General features: G+C 35.3%; 1 protein-coding gene across 2 annotated transcripts in view; it reads left to right on the forward strand.

Moving 5' to 3' along the window:
* Positions 1-19,394, forward strand: part of ZNF654 (zinc finger protein 654) — a 97,296-nt gene that overhangs the window by 26,305 nt on the left and 51,597 nt on the right. For both annotated transcript variants that reach the window (XM_040484230.1, XM_040484231.1), the window contains exon 2: positions 4,214-4,359. In XM_040484230.1, coding sequence (XP_040340164.1) covers positions 4,214-4,359 — 146 coding nt within the window. The remainder of the gene's footprint in view (positions 1-4,213; positions 4,360-19,394) is intronic.

A 19,394-nucleotide genomic window follows, 5' to 3' on the forward strand; every position in this document is an offset into this window, starting at 1 on the left:
TTTATTTTGTTGCTTAAATTGTTCCAGCTTTAGTGGTTAAGAGCTCCTTCAGGTTGGCTCCTGTGTTCTTATACCCCATCATTTTTGCAGCCTTTCCTTACTTTCTGGCACCACAAAATGTTCTAGTCTCATCTTGTGTTTTCTCTGCTCCAGGCCTACTGGAGGAGGCCTCGAGAAGTCCAAGTTTCTTTTATTGGAGAATAGTGTTTAGAAACCAAGATTTGTGCCTTAAGTATATATATTGCTCCTGGGTTGTTACTTCTCCTATGCTCTCTCAGTGGGCAGAGAGAGCTAGGAGATATTTATATATATGTAGTAGTTATTATTATAACATGAACAACATAATTATATTGAAAGGGGTGGAGAAAAGACTAACTTAATGTCTATTATAATGTTTAGGTATTTATAAAATTAACAAATTTATTCAATGCATATATTGCATATGAATTTTAGGGGGACACATGTCAATCTGTAGCAATTTGGATGATGTATCTTAATGTTCTTAAATAATTAATGTAATTTAACTTAATAGGTTTACAATAAATCTGTGTTTTGACAGCTTTGCTAGAGAAAGAATCTGTGCTCTCTGTGCTCATTCTCACAATAATTTGCCTTGGTTAATTATTATAATATTATTAATTAATGATAATATATACTATATCCCTTTTAGATCAGGGTATATGCTCCTGTAAATGGGAATGCTGACAAAGTGCTGTAGGATCATTGCACTATTCCAGCATCTTTCTTTGGCAGTAGTTCTGCCCGTCTCTTCAACTCCCCTTATATCACGGCATGCTTTTGGCCTTCGCTGTAACTTCTTTCAGCAATGTTCATATAGTTTCTATAAATTATAGTAAATTGCATTGCAGTAAGTTTGTTATGCCCTTCAAAATGAAACAAAAAAAAGGGGAGGGTTTACCAATCCCTAATGGACTATTGATCTCGATCCTTAGACCATTTTCTTGAAGAATTTAGAACTATAGCAGATGTTGATGTTAGTAATTCAAGTAAATTTTACTTTGTTTGCAGCAACTGCAACATAATTCTGGCCGTTATGTTAAGAGTGTTACTTATTAGAATGCAAAAGAAAAAGAAAAAAGGAAGATGTGTTGCTTGCTACATTTCAACCTGGTAGAACACATTCAGATTATGATGTCATGGTATCTGGTCTCATTAGTTGAGTGTTTATGATCACACAGGAGAAAAATTTCAAATAAAAGGGCCATGTAATGTATGGTTTCACATATTTTAAGGAAATATTTCAAAGAGAAATAGTGTGATAGTGTGTCTTAAAGTGTTATGTTAATGTTATACTGTATTAGTAGCATCTGGCATGATATTAAACAGTGTAAGAAGATATGTAGATTTCAGTTAATTTTGTTTATATCCCTTCAAATATATTGTGGCAACACCTCTAGTAGGTTTGATGTGTTACGTTTGGGCTTTTTTATTGTGTTAGGTTTGGGCGCAGCTAGATCAGGCAGTATATTAGATATCAGTAGCTGAATATTGGTAAACAAGGGAAGCTATAATAAGAATAGAAGCTGACAAAATAGAAATCTTCTAAGGAGATAAACTTACCTCGTATGGTTATAAGTAGATATGGATTAGCAAACTGTTTGGGATGGAGGACAGGAAAACATGAGACTGTCAGGTGCCTATATTTTACGTGGTATCAGAATGGTGTTATGCTGGTCAGGGGCAACTGGGTGGCTCAGTCGGTTGCGTTTCCGACTTCAGCTCAGGTCATGATCTCACGGCTTGTGAATTCGAACCCCACATCAGGCTCTGTGCAGACAGCTCAGAGCCTGAAGCCTGCTTCGGATTCTGTTTCCCCCTCTCTCTGCCCCTCCCCTGCTTACAGTCTATCACTTGAAAATAAACATTAAAAAAAAAAAAAAAAGAATGGTGTTATGGTGGCCAAAAAGAGTTTATAAAGCTGGTCAAATATGCTAGTGAAGAGAAATTTTGGAGGCAGGGAATGACAGTCTATCCACCTTTTTTTTTGGCCTGTAGTGGTTTAGAAAAGTGTCCTATTTGGGGTCATCATAGTTAGTAATAGTTTTTACTTCCCAGCTAACTTTCTGGTATTGCAATTTGGAATTGTCAGTCAACCACGAAGGGTCTAAAATTTTATCTAGGTTTAGTGTGTCGCAGTTTCACAGATGCTGGCAGAAAACATGAAAAGCCTGGGTCAGAGATAATGGACTTGATTATTCATGGCACAGCAAGCTGCATGAGCTTCATGCTCAGGTTGGTTCCCCTTGCCCCTCAAGTCTCATAAAGGTAAGTGACAAAGGTGGATCCTGCACTCAACAGTGGGTTTTCATCATAGTTGAGGAAACCCAAGCTTAGGGAACCCTAATCTTTTATAATGGTCTACAAGTGTATCTGCCTGGCCCTTGCTCCAGAGGGAGAGAACATCATGATTATGCTAAATCGTAAACAGGCTCTGGAGGGAGACATCATCTCTGTTTTTCAAGGCTATTGCCTATGAATATCTTTGAAAAGATGAAGGCAGTTGAGCCTTTTTAAATTTTTTAAAAAAGTCATTTTAATGTTTATTTATTTTTGAGAGAGAGACAGAGACAGAGAGACAGAGTGTGAGCGGGGAAGGGGCAGAGAGAGGGAGACACAGAATTGGAAGCAGGCTCCAGGCTCTGAGCTGTCAGCACAGAGCCTGATGCAGGGCTCAAACTCATGGACTATGAGATCATGACCTGAGCTGAAGTTCAACGTTTAACCGACTGAGCCACCCAGGCACCCCAGTTTTTTTTTAAAACAAAAAAACAAAAAAAACTGTAGAAATACAAAAGACCCATGGAAAATTATCTCCCAACAGGAAGTAATAAGTGTGAAAAGTCTTTGAGCTCTGAGTGTTCTCTTGGCTTTTGTACTCTGTTCTATTTTTTCCAGCTTTTAAACCAGGAGTTGGCAAACTTTCTCTGTAGTGGGGCAGAAATTAAATATTTTAGGCTTTGTGAACCATATGATTTCTGTCATAACTACATAACTGGTTGTTATAGCAGGAAAGCAGCCATAGATAGTATGTAAATGGATGAATCTGGTTATGTTCCAGTAAAGCTCTGTGGACATTAAAATTTGAATTTCATTTGATTTTCAGAAATCACAAAATATTTTTTCAACCATTTGAAAATGTAACATCTCATTCTTAGCTGTGGGTCATACAAAAATAGGTGGCAGGTCATATTTGGCCTCTAGGCCATAGTTTGCCAACCTGGTTTATATGATGAATTTTTAAAATATAATATATTGTTTTAATATAGCAGTCTTGCATATGAGAAATCATACTTAACATTTCATAGCAATTGATAGTTCTAAAATGCTTTCTCATAAATTATTCTAATCTGCAAGATAAGCATTATTATCTCTATTTTATGGTGAGGAAACTAATGCATAGAGAAGGAAATGACCTGTCTAAATTCATAAAGCTCTTGTACGTACACCTTAAACTTTCAGAATCAGAGTGTCATGCCACTATATCTTTAATACTCATTAGTGCCAGAATGTTTAGAGTTTAGTCTTTATTATTTTTTTTATTTAATTTTAATTAATTGATTAATTTTTTTTATTTTAGAGAGAGAGCATGAGCAGGGCAGAGGGGCAGAGGGAGAGAGAGAGAGAATCTTAAGCAGACTCAATACTCCACATGGAGCCTGACGCATGGCTTGATCCCATGACTCTTGAGATTTTGACCTGAGCCAGAATCAAGAGTTAGACTCAACTGACAGAGCCACCCAGACACCCCTAGAGTTTAGTCTTTAATAAATCGTAATGATAATAATTATGCTCATTTCTAATTTTTTATTACCGTATTGTATTGTCTAGCTACTTTAATATTTGATAATTGATGTTTTGATAAAGGCTGGATATGGGAGGTGAAGGTCTTTGTTATGTTTGTTACAATTTGTTAAAGATGTGGCAGTTGGACAGTGTAATTATTCATATTCTATATTTCTTTTCCACGTTTTCAAAGATAATAGTTATTTCATTTTCAGATATACATTATGAAAATAATGTTTTGTCCTTAGGTCACTGGTATTCATGCTGAACTAAATTTTTAATTTATCTAGTAGTATCAAAATTTTTAGCATATGTGCTGCCGAAGCGAGCACAGTATCAAAATTTTTAAACTCGAGATGTTGCAAACATTTTCTATAATAATGTACTTTTTGGATTGCTTCCCTGTCAGGTGGTTGAAGATTATGCTGGAAGATGGCAGGTCCCTTTGCCACAGCTTCAGGTTCTTCAGACTGCACTTTGCTGTTTCACATCAGCCAGTGCATCATTCCCAGATGAATGTGAGCACGTACAGTATGTTTTGAGTAGCCTTGCTTTGTAAGTACTCTTTGCATCTTATGGAAGTATTATTTTTCTTGACGTATTTGGGAATTGGGTTTTGATTATTTTCTCTGTGGAAGGAGCCTTTCCTAAAGTCTTCCCTCAAAAAGAAATTTCTAAAATCTTGGACTATAACAACAACAATAAAAAATTCTATTTCTTCATTTAAGTATTTAGGTTTAATATTGAACATTTAACCACAATTTTACTTTTAGTTTTAGAGCTAGTTGGAATTGTTTCATGGATTCTTATGGTCACTACCATCACTTTCCTTTTTAATTCCCTAGCTCTAATGGTAAGTCCCAGAACACAGCAATTGAGGCCATCATACTTAGCAGAGGGACCTTAAATCAGGTCAGAAAGAGGTTAGGAAGCTTCTGGTTTTTAAAAATACTTGTAGAGGAATTCAAGTTAAAGATCACAAACTGAGCACTTACGTTTATTCTTTTTGCCCTTCTAGATCCTACTAAAATTATAGTAAAGATGTAAAAGAGAGAAATACAGTGAAAAGAAAGTAGCGAAGAGCCATCAGTGAATGAAAGATTTCAAAAATTTTCTTGGGGAGAGAAAACAGAAGAGTGAATGGTCATTGAAACATGACAGAGCAAGTCACAACGTAACTTGCTTTTTTTTTAAATTTTTTTTTTTCAACGTTTATTTATTTTTGGGACAGAGAGAGACAGAGCATGAATGGGGGAGGGGCAGAGAGAGAGGGAGACACAGAATCGGAAACAGGCTCCAGGCTCTGAGCCATCAGCCCAGAGCCTGACGCGGGGCTCGAACTCCCAGACCACAAGATCGTGACCTGGCTGAAGTCGGACGCTTAACCGACTGCGCCACCCAGGCGCCCCCAACGTAACTTGCTTTTTGTTTCGCGCATGTGTACGTGCGCCTCAAATCACACATCACAATGTGTTATGAAATCATTTATCAACATTATAAATAAAATAGAAAATATCAGATGTCTTGTGGGATAAGTATCATTTAGTGGAATTCTTGTTGTTTTATATATTTTAATCTATGTGTATACTTGATTATTTGTAAAACATTTTTAAAAACTGTGGGTAGCAGTTGAAACAGAATTATACTCTGCTTTATAAGATAGGAGGTCTAGTTTGTCCTGCCTGCCTCCTCCCTGAATCCTAGAGAGGTGTAGAATTTGAATATGCCAAGCATGAAATAGAGAGTAGGGAATGGGATACTTTGGGAGAGTGTAGATAAAGGAGTTAATTGAAGTTTTTCCATTTAGGCCAATCACCAGGCCTTAGGGCCAAGTTGGGGTGGGGAAAGAGTTGCTATTTTTTTCTTTTCTCTAAAGAAATTAAATGACTTTGGACCAATGATCTTTGCATTCTGGCAGCTAAAGTTTCCTCTTTGAGACAGCTAGCTAGTCACTTAATTACCCTAAAGAAAAACTCATCAGTCATCAAAGTTTAGACATGCTTATAGAGCTCCCAATTAATCTGCATATGGCCTTATTCTTAAAAATTGATGGGTATTCAGGAGTCATCAGATGGTTGAGGAATGCCTTTAACATGAAAAAAATACAATGAAAAACTTAAAAAAATTTTGGAAGAAATAGTGTTAATGTAAAAACAAAAAATTAAGAGAAATATAAAATCTGTAATGTGTATTTTCAGAGAGAGTTGAGATGATATGTGTAACGTTAAAACATCAACACATCATGCTGTGAGAATGGAATAATGAGAAATCAAAAATGAGTTTTTGGAAATTAAGAAAATATGATGATGGCTAAAATGTAAAGTTCTGTAGGAAATTTGGAAAGTAATGTTGGAAGAAATAATCCAGAATGTAAAATAGAGTCAAAGAAAAGGAATGTGTCAGAGAAAAAAAAATGATATGGTACCTTTATGTTGGAGGTTTATTATCCTAACTAGTTGGAGTTTGAGAAAAAGAACTTACAGAAGATACATTGGAGGAAAAATTTAAAGACAAACTAAAAGAATTTCCCAGAACTGAAAGTCATGAACTTCTAGACTGAAAGAACTCAAGAAGTGCTCACACAGTGAATATAAAAAATTCTCCACCAAATACATCATTTTGTAATTTCAGAATACCAAGAATGAAAAAACAGATTTGAACACCTTGTAGAGGAAAAACTAGGTCACATGCAAAGGAACAAACATCAACTTGGTATTGGTCTTCATTAACTAACAGTGGGTGGTAGAATATAATGAATCAGTGTCTTGAAAGATTTGAGGAGAAATTATTTTCAATGTAGAATTTTGTACTCATCCAAACTGTCAGTGAAGTGTGAGAGTTAGAACATTTCCAGGCTTGTAAGGACGTAGAAGAGACTTGTCGGCAGACCCTTTATTAAGAAGTTATTAGAAGATGTGCTCCAGAAAAATGACAGTGGATCTAAAAAATAATGGTTTTTACTTGAGATAGAGGGGTATAGGATCACTATTGAGTAGTAGGTCTTATAGATGTAAGACCTTCAGTAAAAATGGAGATTTGAGAATAACTTTGAAAATTTAGTACCATTTAAGGTAGTGGCAAAAGGCAAAGAACATAAAAAGGGAATTAGACACTCCAGGAAAATTAAAAATAATCTGAACAGAAAGAATACAGAATCATAGCAAACTACTTAGATAATGTACTGAGTGTTATTTAGTTTCCTTAATGTAAGTAATGCTAAGACTTTGAACTTTTAGATAAAGTACAAAAATAACTACAGCTGCAGAACAGAAGGAAATTATTCAGCTTTCAATATAAGAATATTTGATGCAAATTGTGAGTTGAAGTGAAGAATAAGAGCACTAAAAAATACCCTTCCTTTAATTCTCATTTTACAAAACAGAGTGTCAGTAGTACATGAAACCATAAATAAATGTTAAGTAAAGTTACAAAGATCAATAATAGAGGAAATAATAATAACTAATGGGAATGTGGAATTGGTTGTGTAAGGAGTTAAATTTTCTTCCACAGCAGGAAGTCAAGAAATAATATTTACAACTAGTAGGAAATACTGACAAATCTTATTATCATCATTGTTATTATCTTATTATCAACAGCAATTAAAAATTTTGCAAGTTGTTGATTCTGGAGCATCGGACTAGTGAGAGGACTTAACTCTTTCTGTACACTTAACATTTTTAAATCTTGTAGGTGTAGTAATTTTATATATATTAACTATGGGGTTTTTTTTGCTTTATATATGTATATATAAAATTTAAAAGAATGCATGTACATTGTGTTTCTTTAAAAGTTTATTTGTATATATTTAAATTTGGAGGTGGGAATTATGTGAGGTGATGAATATATTAACCAGCTTGATTACAGTGATAATTCACTGTCTATATGTATATCAAAACATCAAGTTGCACACTTAAATACATACAATTTCTGTTTGTCAATTACACCCCAGTAAAGCTGAAAAAATTTTGGGGAGAAAGAGTTAGATTTATATAGATAACCTTGTATAGATTTTAAGAGCAATGCAGTGTCAAGAAAATTATATTATTAAAAAATATAGGGGCACCTGGGTGGCTCAATCGGTAAAGTGTCAAGGCTCTTGATTTCCGCTCAGGTCATGATCTCACAGTTTTGTGAGATTGAGCCCTATGTCAGTCTCTGTGCTGACAGCACGGAGCCTGCTTAGGATTCTCTCTCTCCCTCTCTCTCTCTGCCCCTACCCTGCTCGTGTGCTTGCTCTTTCTCTCTCTCTCTCAAAATAAACAAACACTTAAGAAAATATATTATTTTTATATTTATTTTATGATGCCCAAATGAATATGGGAGATGTATTAGGACTTTTTGATTATAGTTGACAAACTTAAGCTAGTTTAAGCAAAAAGAAGAAGGGCGTGGAGGGATTTAGTAGATGGCTATACCATGGAAAAGCAAGGACTAGAACTAGTCTCAGGATTTTCTGAATCCAGAGGGTAAAATGTCATCTAGAACTATTCTTTTCCTTTCTGTCTTCCCTCTTTTGTTTTCATTCACTTGGGGCTGCTGACAGTTCTGGGATTAGACATAGTTGATTAAGCAAGAGAGAAGAAACTCCCTCCCCCTGTTTGTAATTCTCAGAATAATTTTTGGGAGCTTGAGCTCAGCCAACGTGATGTGCCCACTGCTTGGACTAATTGCTGTGTTTAGGACAGTGAGGAGTGAGGATGCTACATTGACAACCTGATCAGAACCATAGAAATGTTGGAGGGATGAGCAAGAAGTGAATCGAGGCAGTGTGAAGGAGAGCTGGCTAGGTAAACAGACATAACAGATGTCTGCTACAAAGAGTGTCATTTTAAAAACTACCAAAACGGTTTTAGTTATTCTGTACTGATTTCTGAGGAAAATAAAATAAGTATTAAAAGAAATACATTATTTGTAAGAGGTGTTTTTCTTGTTTCAGTGCCTATTTGGATTTTTCCCCTCCTTTACCTATATAATGTGTGTTAACATTAGTGTTGTAATGGGAAATGCTTTTAAGGTTTTCAGAACTACATTATTATTTTTTAAAATTTAACTCATTTGTTAGCTTCTGTTTCATTGCTTTCTAGCTTTTTTATTACTGCTAATGAAAAAAAATATTAATAAGCAGAAGCAAATCTTAGATGGACAGTGCTAGGTAAAAGAAAGCAAACTATCTTAACGATTTGTCAAAGAGTAATGTTCCTTATAAGGAAAACTTTCTGCATTATTTGAATTTAACAGAAAAGTTAATTGTATTTTTAATAACAGAAGAAAAATGAGGAAATAACAACATGGTGACTATTAAAAGAATAGCAAGTCTGTAACAGTGTTCTTTTTTTTTTTTTAACGTTTTATTTATTTTTGAGAGAGAGAGACAGAGCATGAGTGGGGAGGGGCAGAGAGAGAGGGAGACAGAATCTGAATCAGGTTCCAGGCTCTGAGCTGTCAGCACAGAGTCTGACATGGGGCTCCAGCTCGCACACTGAGAGATCATGGCCTGAGCTGAAGTTGGATGCTTAACCAACTGAGCCACCCAGGTGCCCCTGTATTTTATTTAAAGAAATATGTAAACCAGAAAATTCTTCTGATAATTATTCCATAATTATTCATTTATTCGTTCTGTAAATCTCTGTGCTTGGTTCTAGGCTAAAATAGAAAATAAGATAAGTCCTTGATTTCAAAGACCTTACAGAACTGAAAAAAAAAAAAAAAAAAAAAAAAAAAAATATATTTTTTAAGTTTTTTTTAACGTTTATTTATTTTTGATACGGAGACAGAGTGTGATCAGGGGAAGGCCAGAGAGAGGGAGACAGAGAATCTGAAGCAGGCTCCAGGCTCCAAGCTGTCAGCACAGAGCCCAATGTGGGGCTCGAACTCACGAACCATGAGATCATGACCTGAGCCGAAGTCGGATGCTTAACTGACTGAGCCACCCAGGCACCCCTGGAACTAAAAAAATCTTAAACAAGCAGTCATAATATTATTACACAATAATTATGAAAGAATTACAGGGTACAATGAGAGATTATAATAGGGGACTTGACTTGGTCTGAGAAGGCAGGGAAAGTTTGCTGGGTGAACTAACACTTGAGCTGAGCTCTGAACAAATGTTAGTAATAAATTAGACAACGGAGCAGAAGAGCCTCCCAGGGATGGCAAATAGAATGTTCAAGGTGACTGGACAGGATATCAGGATGTTTAATGGATTTCATTATAATTCATATCTGTTTGTTGAATTCTTGTTTATGATATATATCATGTATTTAAAATTTTGTATTCACTAGACACACTAAAAAATTATAGACAAGCTAAAGAATTAACAAGTAATATCTACAAGATTTTATTTTATGTGTATACACATACATATATATGAAATATATGTTAAACATATAAGTTACTATATTCTGTGTCAGTGCTCTCTGGTCTATATGTCCACCCTCACTTTGTGTCTATATGTCCACCTCACTTTGTCCACCCTCCACTTTGTGAAGATGTGCCTTCTATAGACTGGGAGACTCTAAAAACTAGTTTTGTAAAGGTGTTCTTTACAGGAAGGAAAGTGGATCCTGTTTTTATTCATACCTGAGGGTTTTTTTTTTTTTTAATTTTGTGGAAATGAATATAGTCCTATAGAGAATTGTCTTAAATTGACTGACTATGATTTTACCTAGGTTGATTCTTTTTGTAAGCTGCATTTTCTAAAGAAATGGTTTTGCTGCATGTATATGTATGTATTTGCACTAAAAAGGACCTCAGATTAAATCTCTTTTATAGATAAGAAAACTGAGGCCTGAGAAACCGAGGTGACTTGCTAGTTTTTCCTCTTGTTTTACTGTTTTAGATTGGTTAAACACTCATTCCTGTTTTACAGGTAGAACAAAGCCCAACACACTGAAACTAAGTGGATCTTCAGGCAGAGAACACTTTACCAGTTTCATATAAAATAAAAGCAGACTTGAATGCTGCCTTCCCAGCCTCCTTTTACCCCAACAGAAAGTAAATGTTCATAGACTTTAGCATTCCATGCAGGGTTCAGTGATGGACAGTATGTATTTGCCTGGCAGCCATTAGGTCCACAAAGATCCGTATGGTTCTCTGGAGAGGGAAGTAGTTCAGCTGGTAGCATTTATTATGTGTAGTGGCAAACACTACAAATGTATACCCTAATATGCCAAGTTGCCTGGGAGAGAAGACCAAAAGGCCTTTTCTTTGATGGAATTAAGTGGGTATAATCAGCATTTTATTTAGAGTGGCTAGACATTCATGTGTTAGGCCACACATGTAATGATGGATCAGTAACCCTTTTTGTTTATGTTGCCATAATGGACTGTCTTTCAATCACAGAATTTGTGCCTAATTTCGGTCTCTATTCAGCCAAGTTTTATTTGATTGTATTTATAACTTAGGTCTAGGCTTCAACTAACTTAGGAAATAGCCTAGAAATAAAAGGAAGAAAGGATAATTATAAAGGGCCATTTTTTGGGCAAGGCCAGGTCCCACAAAAGGTGTTTGTCTTAAAGGCCCCAATCCATGTATCCTTTCTCTGCAGCGTATAGTACTTTCATTGCTTCTTGGCTTTTTAATTATTTTGATCATTACTTATTCAAAACCTTAATCACTTGTGGCAGTTAATTTCATTTATTTTATAGAGAAATCTAGGCTGTCTAGCCTGCTATTTCTTTGTTTCCTCTCTGTAAAAAAAAAAAAAAAAGATTCCCAGGGCTCCTGACTGGCCCAGTTGGTAGAGTATGTGACCCTTGATCTCAAGGTTGTGAGTTCAAGTCCCACATTGGGCATGGAGCCTGCTTAAAAAAAGTTAATTAAAAAAAAAAAAAAAAAAAGGAAATGGCTTCCTTTTCAAGGAAATTGGTGGTCCTAAAATAAATCCCATGCCAAATTCCCTGAACACTGCTTTGTTTTTCTTTACCATTACATTGGAATATTTTATTTTCAGGATTTGTTGTCAACATTAGACAGACCTGCATGCATTTGTTTATATTGGCCATGTTTAGAAACTCAGCATTTGATTGGGTGCTTATGCTCGTAGTGACTCGAATCTTTTTTCTTATAAATTTGGTCTTTATTGCTCCATTTGTTAATTTCGAGGTGAAGCAGTTGAGACTGCATTTTATTGGCATTAAATAGTCATTTTATTGGCAAAGAGATAGAGATTATTAACTGATACATTTGTGTTGGCAGAGATGAAATGTGATCAGGTGATGATATACTCTATGCCCATCCACGTTAGTAAATATCAGAATCTAGACGTATATACATGCATAGTTTTATAAAATAGTATTTCCTTGCTTTTTTATTATAAATGAAGGAAAGCTTGATAATTCTCTTGGTCAGTGTAGATATACAGAAACTAGAGAGAAAAAGCAGTAGACTAAAAGCTGTTATTATTTCCACTGCTATTAGGAAGATTATTCTTTTTTTTTTTTTAATTTTTTTTTCAACGTTTTTTTTTTTTTTTATTTATTTGTGGGACAGAGAGAGACAGAGCATGAACGGGGGAGGGGCAGAGAGAGAGGGAGACACAGAATCGGAAACAGACTCCAGGCTCTGAGCCATCAGCCCAGAGCCCGACGCGGGGCTCGAACTCACGGACCGCGAGATCGTGACCTGGCTGAAGTCGGACGCTCAACCGACTGCGCCACCCAGGCGCCCCAGGAAGATTATTCTTTAGAAGAAGATGTGTATAGTCATTATGGTGTAAATACATGTTTGAATTTTTCTGAATCTTAATGTCATAATTTTGTGCTAAGCCAGATTCCTGAAAACTACAGATCTGAACCTCGTAACTTCTTCCTTCCTCCCTCCCAGTAGCTTTGGTTCATAGAACTGGACCACAATGCCATACTGTCAGCCTTCATTGTGGAATAAAACAAGAAAAAGAAAAAAACAAAAACAAAATGAAATGCTTCTGAAATTGTTAAAAAGGTGACAAAATTTTGCTCATTGCTCCTTATACAGAAATCTTAAAAAATATTCCCTTACATGGACCTAACTTACATAAAGCAAATATTAAGAAGCCTAAAGAGATAAATAGACAGCAATATAGGAATAGTAGGGAATTTAATACCCCATTTTCATCAATGGTTAGATCATGCAGACAAAAAAATAAGGAAACACTGGCCTTAAACAACACATTAGACCTGATGGACTAACCAGAGATATAGAGTATTCCATCCAAAAGTACATTCTTGTCAAGTGCACAGGATAGATCATTTATTATGCCACAAAAAATGTTAATAAATTTAAGAAGATTGAAATAATATTAAGCATCTTTTCTGACCACAGTGGTATGAAAATAGAAATCAATTACAAGAAGAACAAAAGAAAAACTAAAGGTCAGTATCTCTGAGGAGCATAGATGCAAAAATACTCAATAAAATATTAGCAAACTAAATACAACAGCATATTAAAAGGATCATACACTAATCAAGTGGGATTTTTTTCCAGGGATGCAAGGATGGTTCAGCATTCACAAATCAATCAATGTGATACACTGCATTAACAAAGGATAAAAATCATATGATTCTCTCAATAGATGGAAAAAATCATTTAAGAAAATTTAACATCCATTTATGATAAAAACAAAAAAAAAACCTCTCAACAAAGTAGATATAGAGGGAATGTATATCAACATCATAAAGGCCATATATGACAAACTCATAGCTAACTCATACTCAGTGGTGAAAAGCTGAAAGCTTTCCCTCTAAGAGCAGGAATAAGACAAGGATTCCCATTCTTGCCACTTTTATTCACATACTAGTGGAAGTCCTAGCTAGAGCAATCATGGGGGGAAAAAAAGGAAAAGAAGAGAAGAAAAGAAAAGTCCTCCCAATCAGAAAAGAAGTAAAACTCTCTCTACTGGCAGATGACATGATATTACATATAGGAAACTATAAAGATTCCACCAAGAAGCTATTAGAACTAACTTAAAAAGTCAATAAAGTTGCCAGCTACAAAATCAATGTACAAAAATGTTGCATTTCTTTATGCTAATAATGAACTGTCAGAGAAATTAAGAAATCAGTTCTATTTACAACTGTATCAAAAAGAATAAAATATCTAGAAATAAATTTCACCGAGGAGGTGAAAGACCTGTATGTACTCTGAAAACTATATGGCATTATTGAAAGAAATTGAAGAAGACACAAGTAAATGGAAAGATATTCAACACTCATGGTTTAGAAGAATTAATGTTAAAATACCTATACCACCCAAAGCAATCTACAGATTCAGTTCAATCTCTATCAAAAATCCAATAGCATTTTTCCCAGAAATAGAACAAAATAATTCATAAGATTTCAGTGGAACCATGAAAGATTCCAAATAGCTAAGGCAATCTTGACAAGGAAGAACAAAGCTGGAGGCATCATGTGACCTGATTTCAAACTATATTACAAAGCTGTAGTAATCAAAACAATATGACATTGGCATAAAAACAGACACATAGATTAATAGAGAATAGAGAGCCCAGAAATAAATCCATACATATATGGTCAGTTAATTTACTGGAGCCAAGAATATATATTGGGGAATGGACAGTCTCTTCAATAAATGGTGCTGGGAAACTGGACAGCCACATGCAAAGGAATGGAACTGGACCACTGTCTTACACCGTACACAAAAATCAACTCAAAACAGATGAAAACTTGAACAATAAGACCTAAAACCAAAAACTCCGAGAAGAAAACCTAGATGATAAGCTCCATGACATCAGTCTTTGACACCAAAAGCAAAGGCAACAAAAGCACAATAAACAAGGGGCACTACGTCAAACTAAAAAGCTTCTGCACAGCAAAAGAAGCCATCAACAAAGATGAAAAGCAGCCTACCAGATAGGAGAAAATATTTGCAAATCATGTAGCTGATGAGAGGGTTAATATCCCAAATATAAAAAGAACTCCTATAACTCAACAGGAAAAAAACAGTCTAATTAAAAAATGGGCAGAGGATCTGAATAGACATTTTCCCAAAGAAGACCTACAGTTGGCTAACAGGTACTTGAAAAGATGCTCAACATCACTAATCCTCAGGGAAATGCAAATCAAATGACAGTGAGTTATCACCTCACACCTGTCAGAGTGGCTATTATAAAAAATACAAGAGATAAAGTGTTGGCAAGGATGTGAGAAAACCCTGGTGCTCTGTTGGTGGGAATGTAAATTGTTATAGCCACAATGCAAAACAGTGTGGATCACTCTCGAATTAAAAGTAGAACTACTGTATGATTCAATAATTCTTCTGAGTATTTATCCAAAGAAAACAAACCTACTAACTTGAAAAGATCGGTACCCCTATATTCATTGTAGTATATTTACAGTAGTCAAGAAGGAACCTCAGTGCCCATTAATGGATGGATGGGTAAAGAAAATGTGAGATATATACATAATAAATGTACCACGAAACAGAAGGTGTCGTGTTATTTGTGACAACATGGATGGACCGTGAAGGCATTATGTTTAAGTGAAAGAAGTTAGAAAAAGACAAATATCATATGATATCATTTATATGTGGAATTTAAAACAAAACAAATCCTAACCCATAGATACAGAGAACAGGTTGGTGGTTGTCATAGGTGGGCATTGGGGGTTGGGCCAAGTTGATGAAGATGGTCAAAAGGTACAAACTGCTGACAGCTCAGAGCCTGGAGCCTGCTTTGGATTCTGTATCTCTCTTTCTCTCTCTGCCCCTCCCCCCACTCATGCTCTGTCTCTCTCTGTCTCCAAAATAAAACACTAAAAAAATTTTTTTTAAATAAATAGATCATTGGAATGTAATGTACAGCATGGTGACTGTAATTAATAATGTATATTTGAAAGTTACTAAGAGTGTACACCTTGGATGTTCACCAGAAAAAAAATTGTGACCATGTGTGGTTATGAATGTTAATTAGACTTGTGGGGGTGGTCATTTTGTAATATATACAAATATCATATTATATTGTACACCTGAAACTAAGGCAATGTTATATGTCAATTATATCTCAATAGCAAAACTTTCCCCAGGATCCAGTTACCAAGACAAATATATATTTTTTAATATTTAATAATATTGTAAATATGTGACTTCTATTGGCTCTAGGCTATTATAGTTTTCTCAAGCTACGATATACTGAATAAGTTTTCCATTCTAATTCTGTAACGGGGTTAGGGGGATAGAAAATAATTTCTTGCTCATCTTGTAGGGAATAGTCCTCAAATGCATGTTTGTTTCCTTTTTTTACTTTTTTTTTTTTTTTTTACCTTCTTTTTGATTAGTATAATATAGGTCGTTTCAATCAAGATCTAGTTAGGGAAATGTAAGTCATGCTAGATAATTTAGTAGAAGGAATGTAACTTCTAGTACCACTTAAAATGTTTTTAGAAGATCTGAGGAATAGATGAGGAGAGGATGGTGAACCCAAACTTGGTTATAGCAACCCAGGTTGCTATTAGCCCTAGAAATGGAAGGACAAGGGAAGAAGGAGGTATTATTAGAGTCCAGAGACTAAAGAGGGTTCATAAGGGGAAGAACCACTGACCTGTATGAGAGGGGACCTTGGAAGAGATGTAATTACTGCTGAAAATGACCCAGAAGAAGAAGGGTAGGGGATAAAGACTTCTCAATGTTGCCTTTCACCTGTCTTTCATTTTGCCACCATTTCCCCTCTTTGGCCAAACCTAACCAGAAGCCAATTAGCTAATTAGAAGCCAATTAGCTTCTGTGTAAGTGACAGAGACCTGTTTCTGAAAAAAAAAAAAATCAAAAACAAAAAAACCTGATTATTGAATTCTAGGTTAACAGGGTTTTTTCCCCCTCCTCAGTACTTTAAAGATGTCCATCCCCTGTTTTCTGGTTTGCTCCCTCCCCACCCCTGATCTCATTTTTGTGGCCCTGTATCTAATGTGCCCTTTTGGGAGGCTGCCTTTAAGAATTTCCTTTTACTGGGGTACCTGAGTGGCTAAGGAGGTTGGGCATCCCACTTCGGCTCAGGCCATGATCTCATGGTTTGTGAGTTCAAACCCTGGTTTGGGCCCGCTTCGGATCCTCTGTCCCCATCTTTTTCTGCCCCTCCCCTGCCTATGCTCTCTCTCCCAAAAAATGAATCAACAGTTAAAAAAAAAAAAAAAAAAGAATTTCCTTTTGTCACCTTTTTGCCCCCTTGTTTTGTAATTTAAGTTTTGACTAGGTAATACATGTTTATGGTTCAAAATTCAAAAAGTATGGTGGATATACAAAAAGTATGGTGATATATCTTGCAATTTGTGTTTCCATTTCTATAGGCAATCAATGTAATTATTTTCTTGGGTTGCTTTACAAAAGCTATTTTATGCATATACAAGAAAAAAATTGATTCCCTTTTCCTCCATTTTACAAAAATTTTAGTATAGTACATACACTGTTCTGTACTTCTTTTTTTCACTTGGATATCTTTCCCCATTAATATAGAAAGGGCTTCATCAGCCATTAAAGTGGCTGCAGAGCATTTCAGTCTTATGGATATATAAAAATTTAATTTAATTAACCAATACTCTACAATGGGTATTTACTTTTTGTTCCAATCTATTACCGTTATCAACAACACTTTAATGAAACGCCATGTATGAGTGGTCCTTGGAATATGTACAAGGATATACATATATATTTTTAATGTAGGTTTGTTGGCTTATTTATCTATTTATCTATTTATCTATTTATTTATGTATTTATTTATGTATTTATGTATGTATGTATGTATGTATGTATTTATTTATTTAGAGAGAACAAGTGGGGGAGGGGCAGAGAGCGACTCCCAAGCAGGCTCCACACTGTCAGTGCAGAGCTCAACTCAGGGATTGAACTCAGGAACCATGAGATCATGATCTGAGCTAAAATCAACAGACACTTAACAAACCGAGCCACCCAGCAACCTTGTACAAGGATATTTGTATACTGTAGATGTATCTTAGGAGAATTGCTAGATAAATGAATTTGACATTTGTTATTTTGGTAGATAAGTTTCTTCTGTAAAGGTTGATCCAATTTACAATACTGCCAGCAGTATAAGAGTACCTGTTTGCCTACACCTTTGTCAATACTTGTGTTTTTTAAAAAATTTTATGACAATTTTCAAACCTATTCAAAAGTAGAAGGAATATTATAATGGACTGCCCTTACCTATCATCAGCTCCAATAATTATCAACATATCATCAATCTTGTTTTGTCTATACATCCTCACTCCTTATCCATTTCTAGTTCTCTTTTTAGAAATTTATTGTTTAGTTTTTTTGAGAGAGAGCACCCTGTGCGAGTGGGGGAGGGGCCTTTAAATGTTCATTTATTTTGAGAGAGAGAGCATGAGCAGGGGTGGGGCAGAGAGAGAGGGAGAGACACAATCTCAAACAAGATCTGTGCTGTCAATGCAGAGCCTAACATAGGGGTCGATCTCACAAACCGTGAGATCATGACCTGAGCCAAAATCCAGAGTTGGGTGCTTAACTGATTGAGACACCCAGGTGCCCTAGTTCTCTCTTTTTTTTTAATTAATAGCTTTATTGGGGTATAATTTTCATATTATTAAATTCATGCTTTGTAAGTGTTTAATTGATAATGTTTAGTAAATTTAGAGTTGTGCATCTGTCATCACAGCCTAGTTTTACATTATCATCGTACCAGAAAGCTTCCCCCCCCTCCCCGTGTTCATTTTCAGTCAATTCCCAGTCCCTCCTCAGCCCACGGCAACCCCTGATCTATTTTGTATCTCAATAGAGTTGTTATTTCTGGACATTCCATACAAACAATATGACACAATGTGTAAACTTTTACATATGATTTCTTTCATGTAGAGTAATGTTTTTGGGGTTCATCCATGTTGTGGCACTATGAGTAGCTCATTCCTTTTTGTCCTGAATAGTATTCCATTGTATGGGTATATAGTACATTTTGTTTATGTGTTCGGCAATTGATGGATATTTAGACTGTTTCCAGTTTTGGGCCATGAATATTTGTGTATAAATCTTGTGTGGACAGATGTTTTTATTTCTGAGTAGCTACCTAGGAATGGAATTGCTGGATGTTATAAGTTATAGTTAACATTTGTTTAATCTAGAACTGCCGAACTGTGTCCAAAGTGACTCTACCATTTGAAATACTAACAAGCTGTCTAAGGGGCTTTCCGCTGCTCCACATCTTCACTAAGATTATTATTTACTATTTGTTTCCATTACTATTTTTTTTTCATAATAACCATTCTAGTAACTGTATGGTGGTATCTCAGTTTGGTTTTAATTTGCATTTCCTCAGTGCTGTTGATGGCAGCCATCTTTTTGTGTACTTACTTGCTATTGGATATCTTCTTTGGCAAAGTGTCTAGTCTTTAAATCTTCTGCCCACTTGTTAGTTGGTTTGTTTGCCTTATTGAGTTGTAAGACTTTTTTTATATATTCTGTTTATACATTCTTTATCAGATAAGTGATTAGTAAATACTTCCTCCCATTCTGTGGCCTGTCTTTCCATTTTCTTATTGGTATCTTTTGAAGTTTATTCCTGGTTTTAAGAAATTTGATTGTAATTTGCTTTGTGTAGTTTCCCTCATGTTTCTTTTTTTTTTTTTTAATGT

The sequence above is a fragment of the Herpailurus yagouaroundi genome, unplaced genomic scaffold, assembly GCF_014898765.1.
Source record: "Herpailurus yagouaroundi ecotype Mexico unplaced genomic scaffold, PumYag 162, whole genome shotgun sequence".
NCBI lineage: Eukaryota > Metazoa > Chordata > Mammalia > Carnivora > Felidae > Herpailurus > Herpailurus yagouaroundi.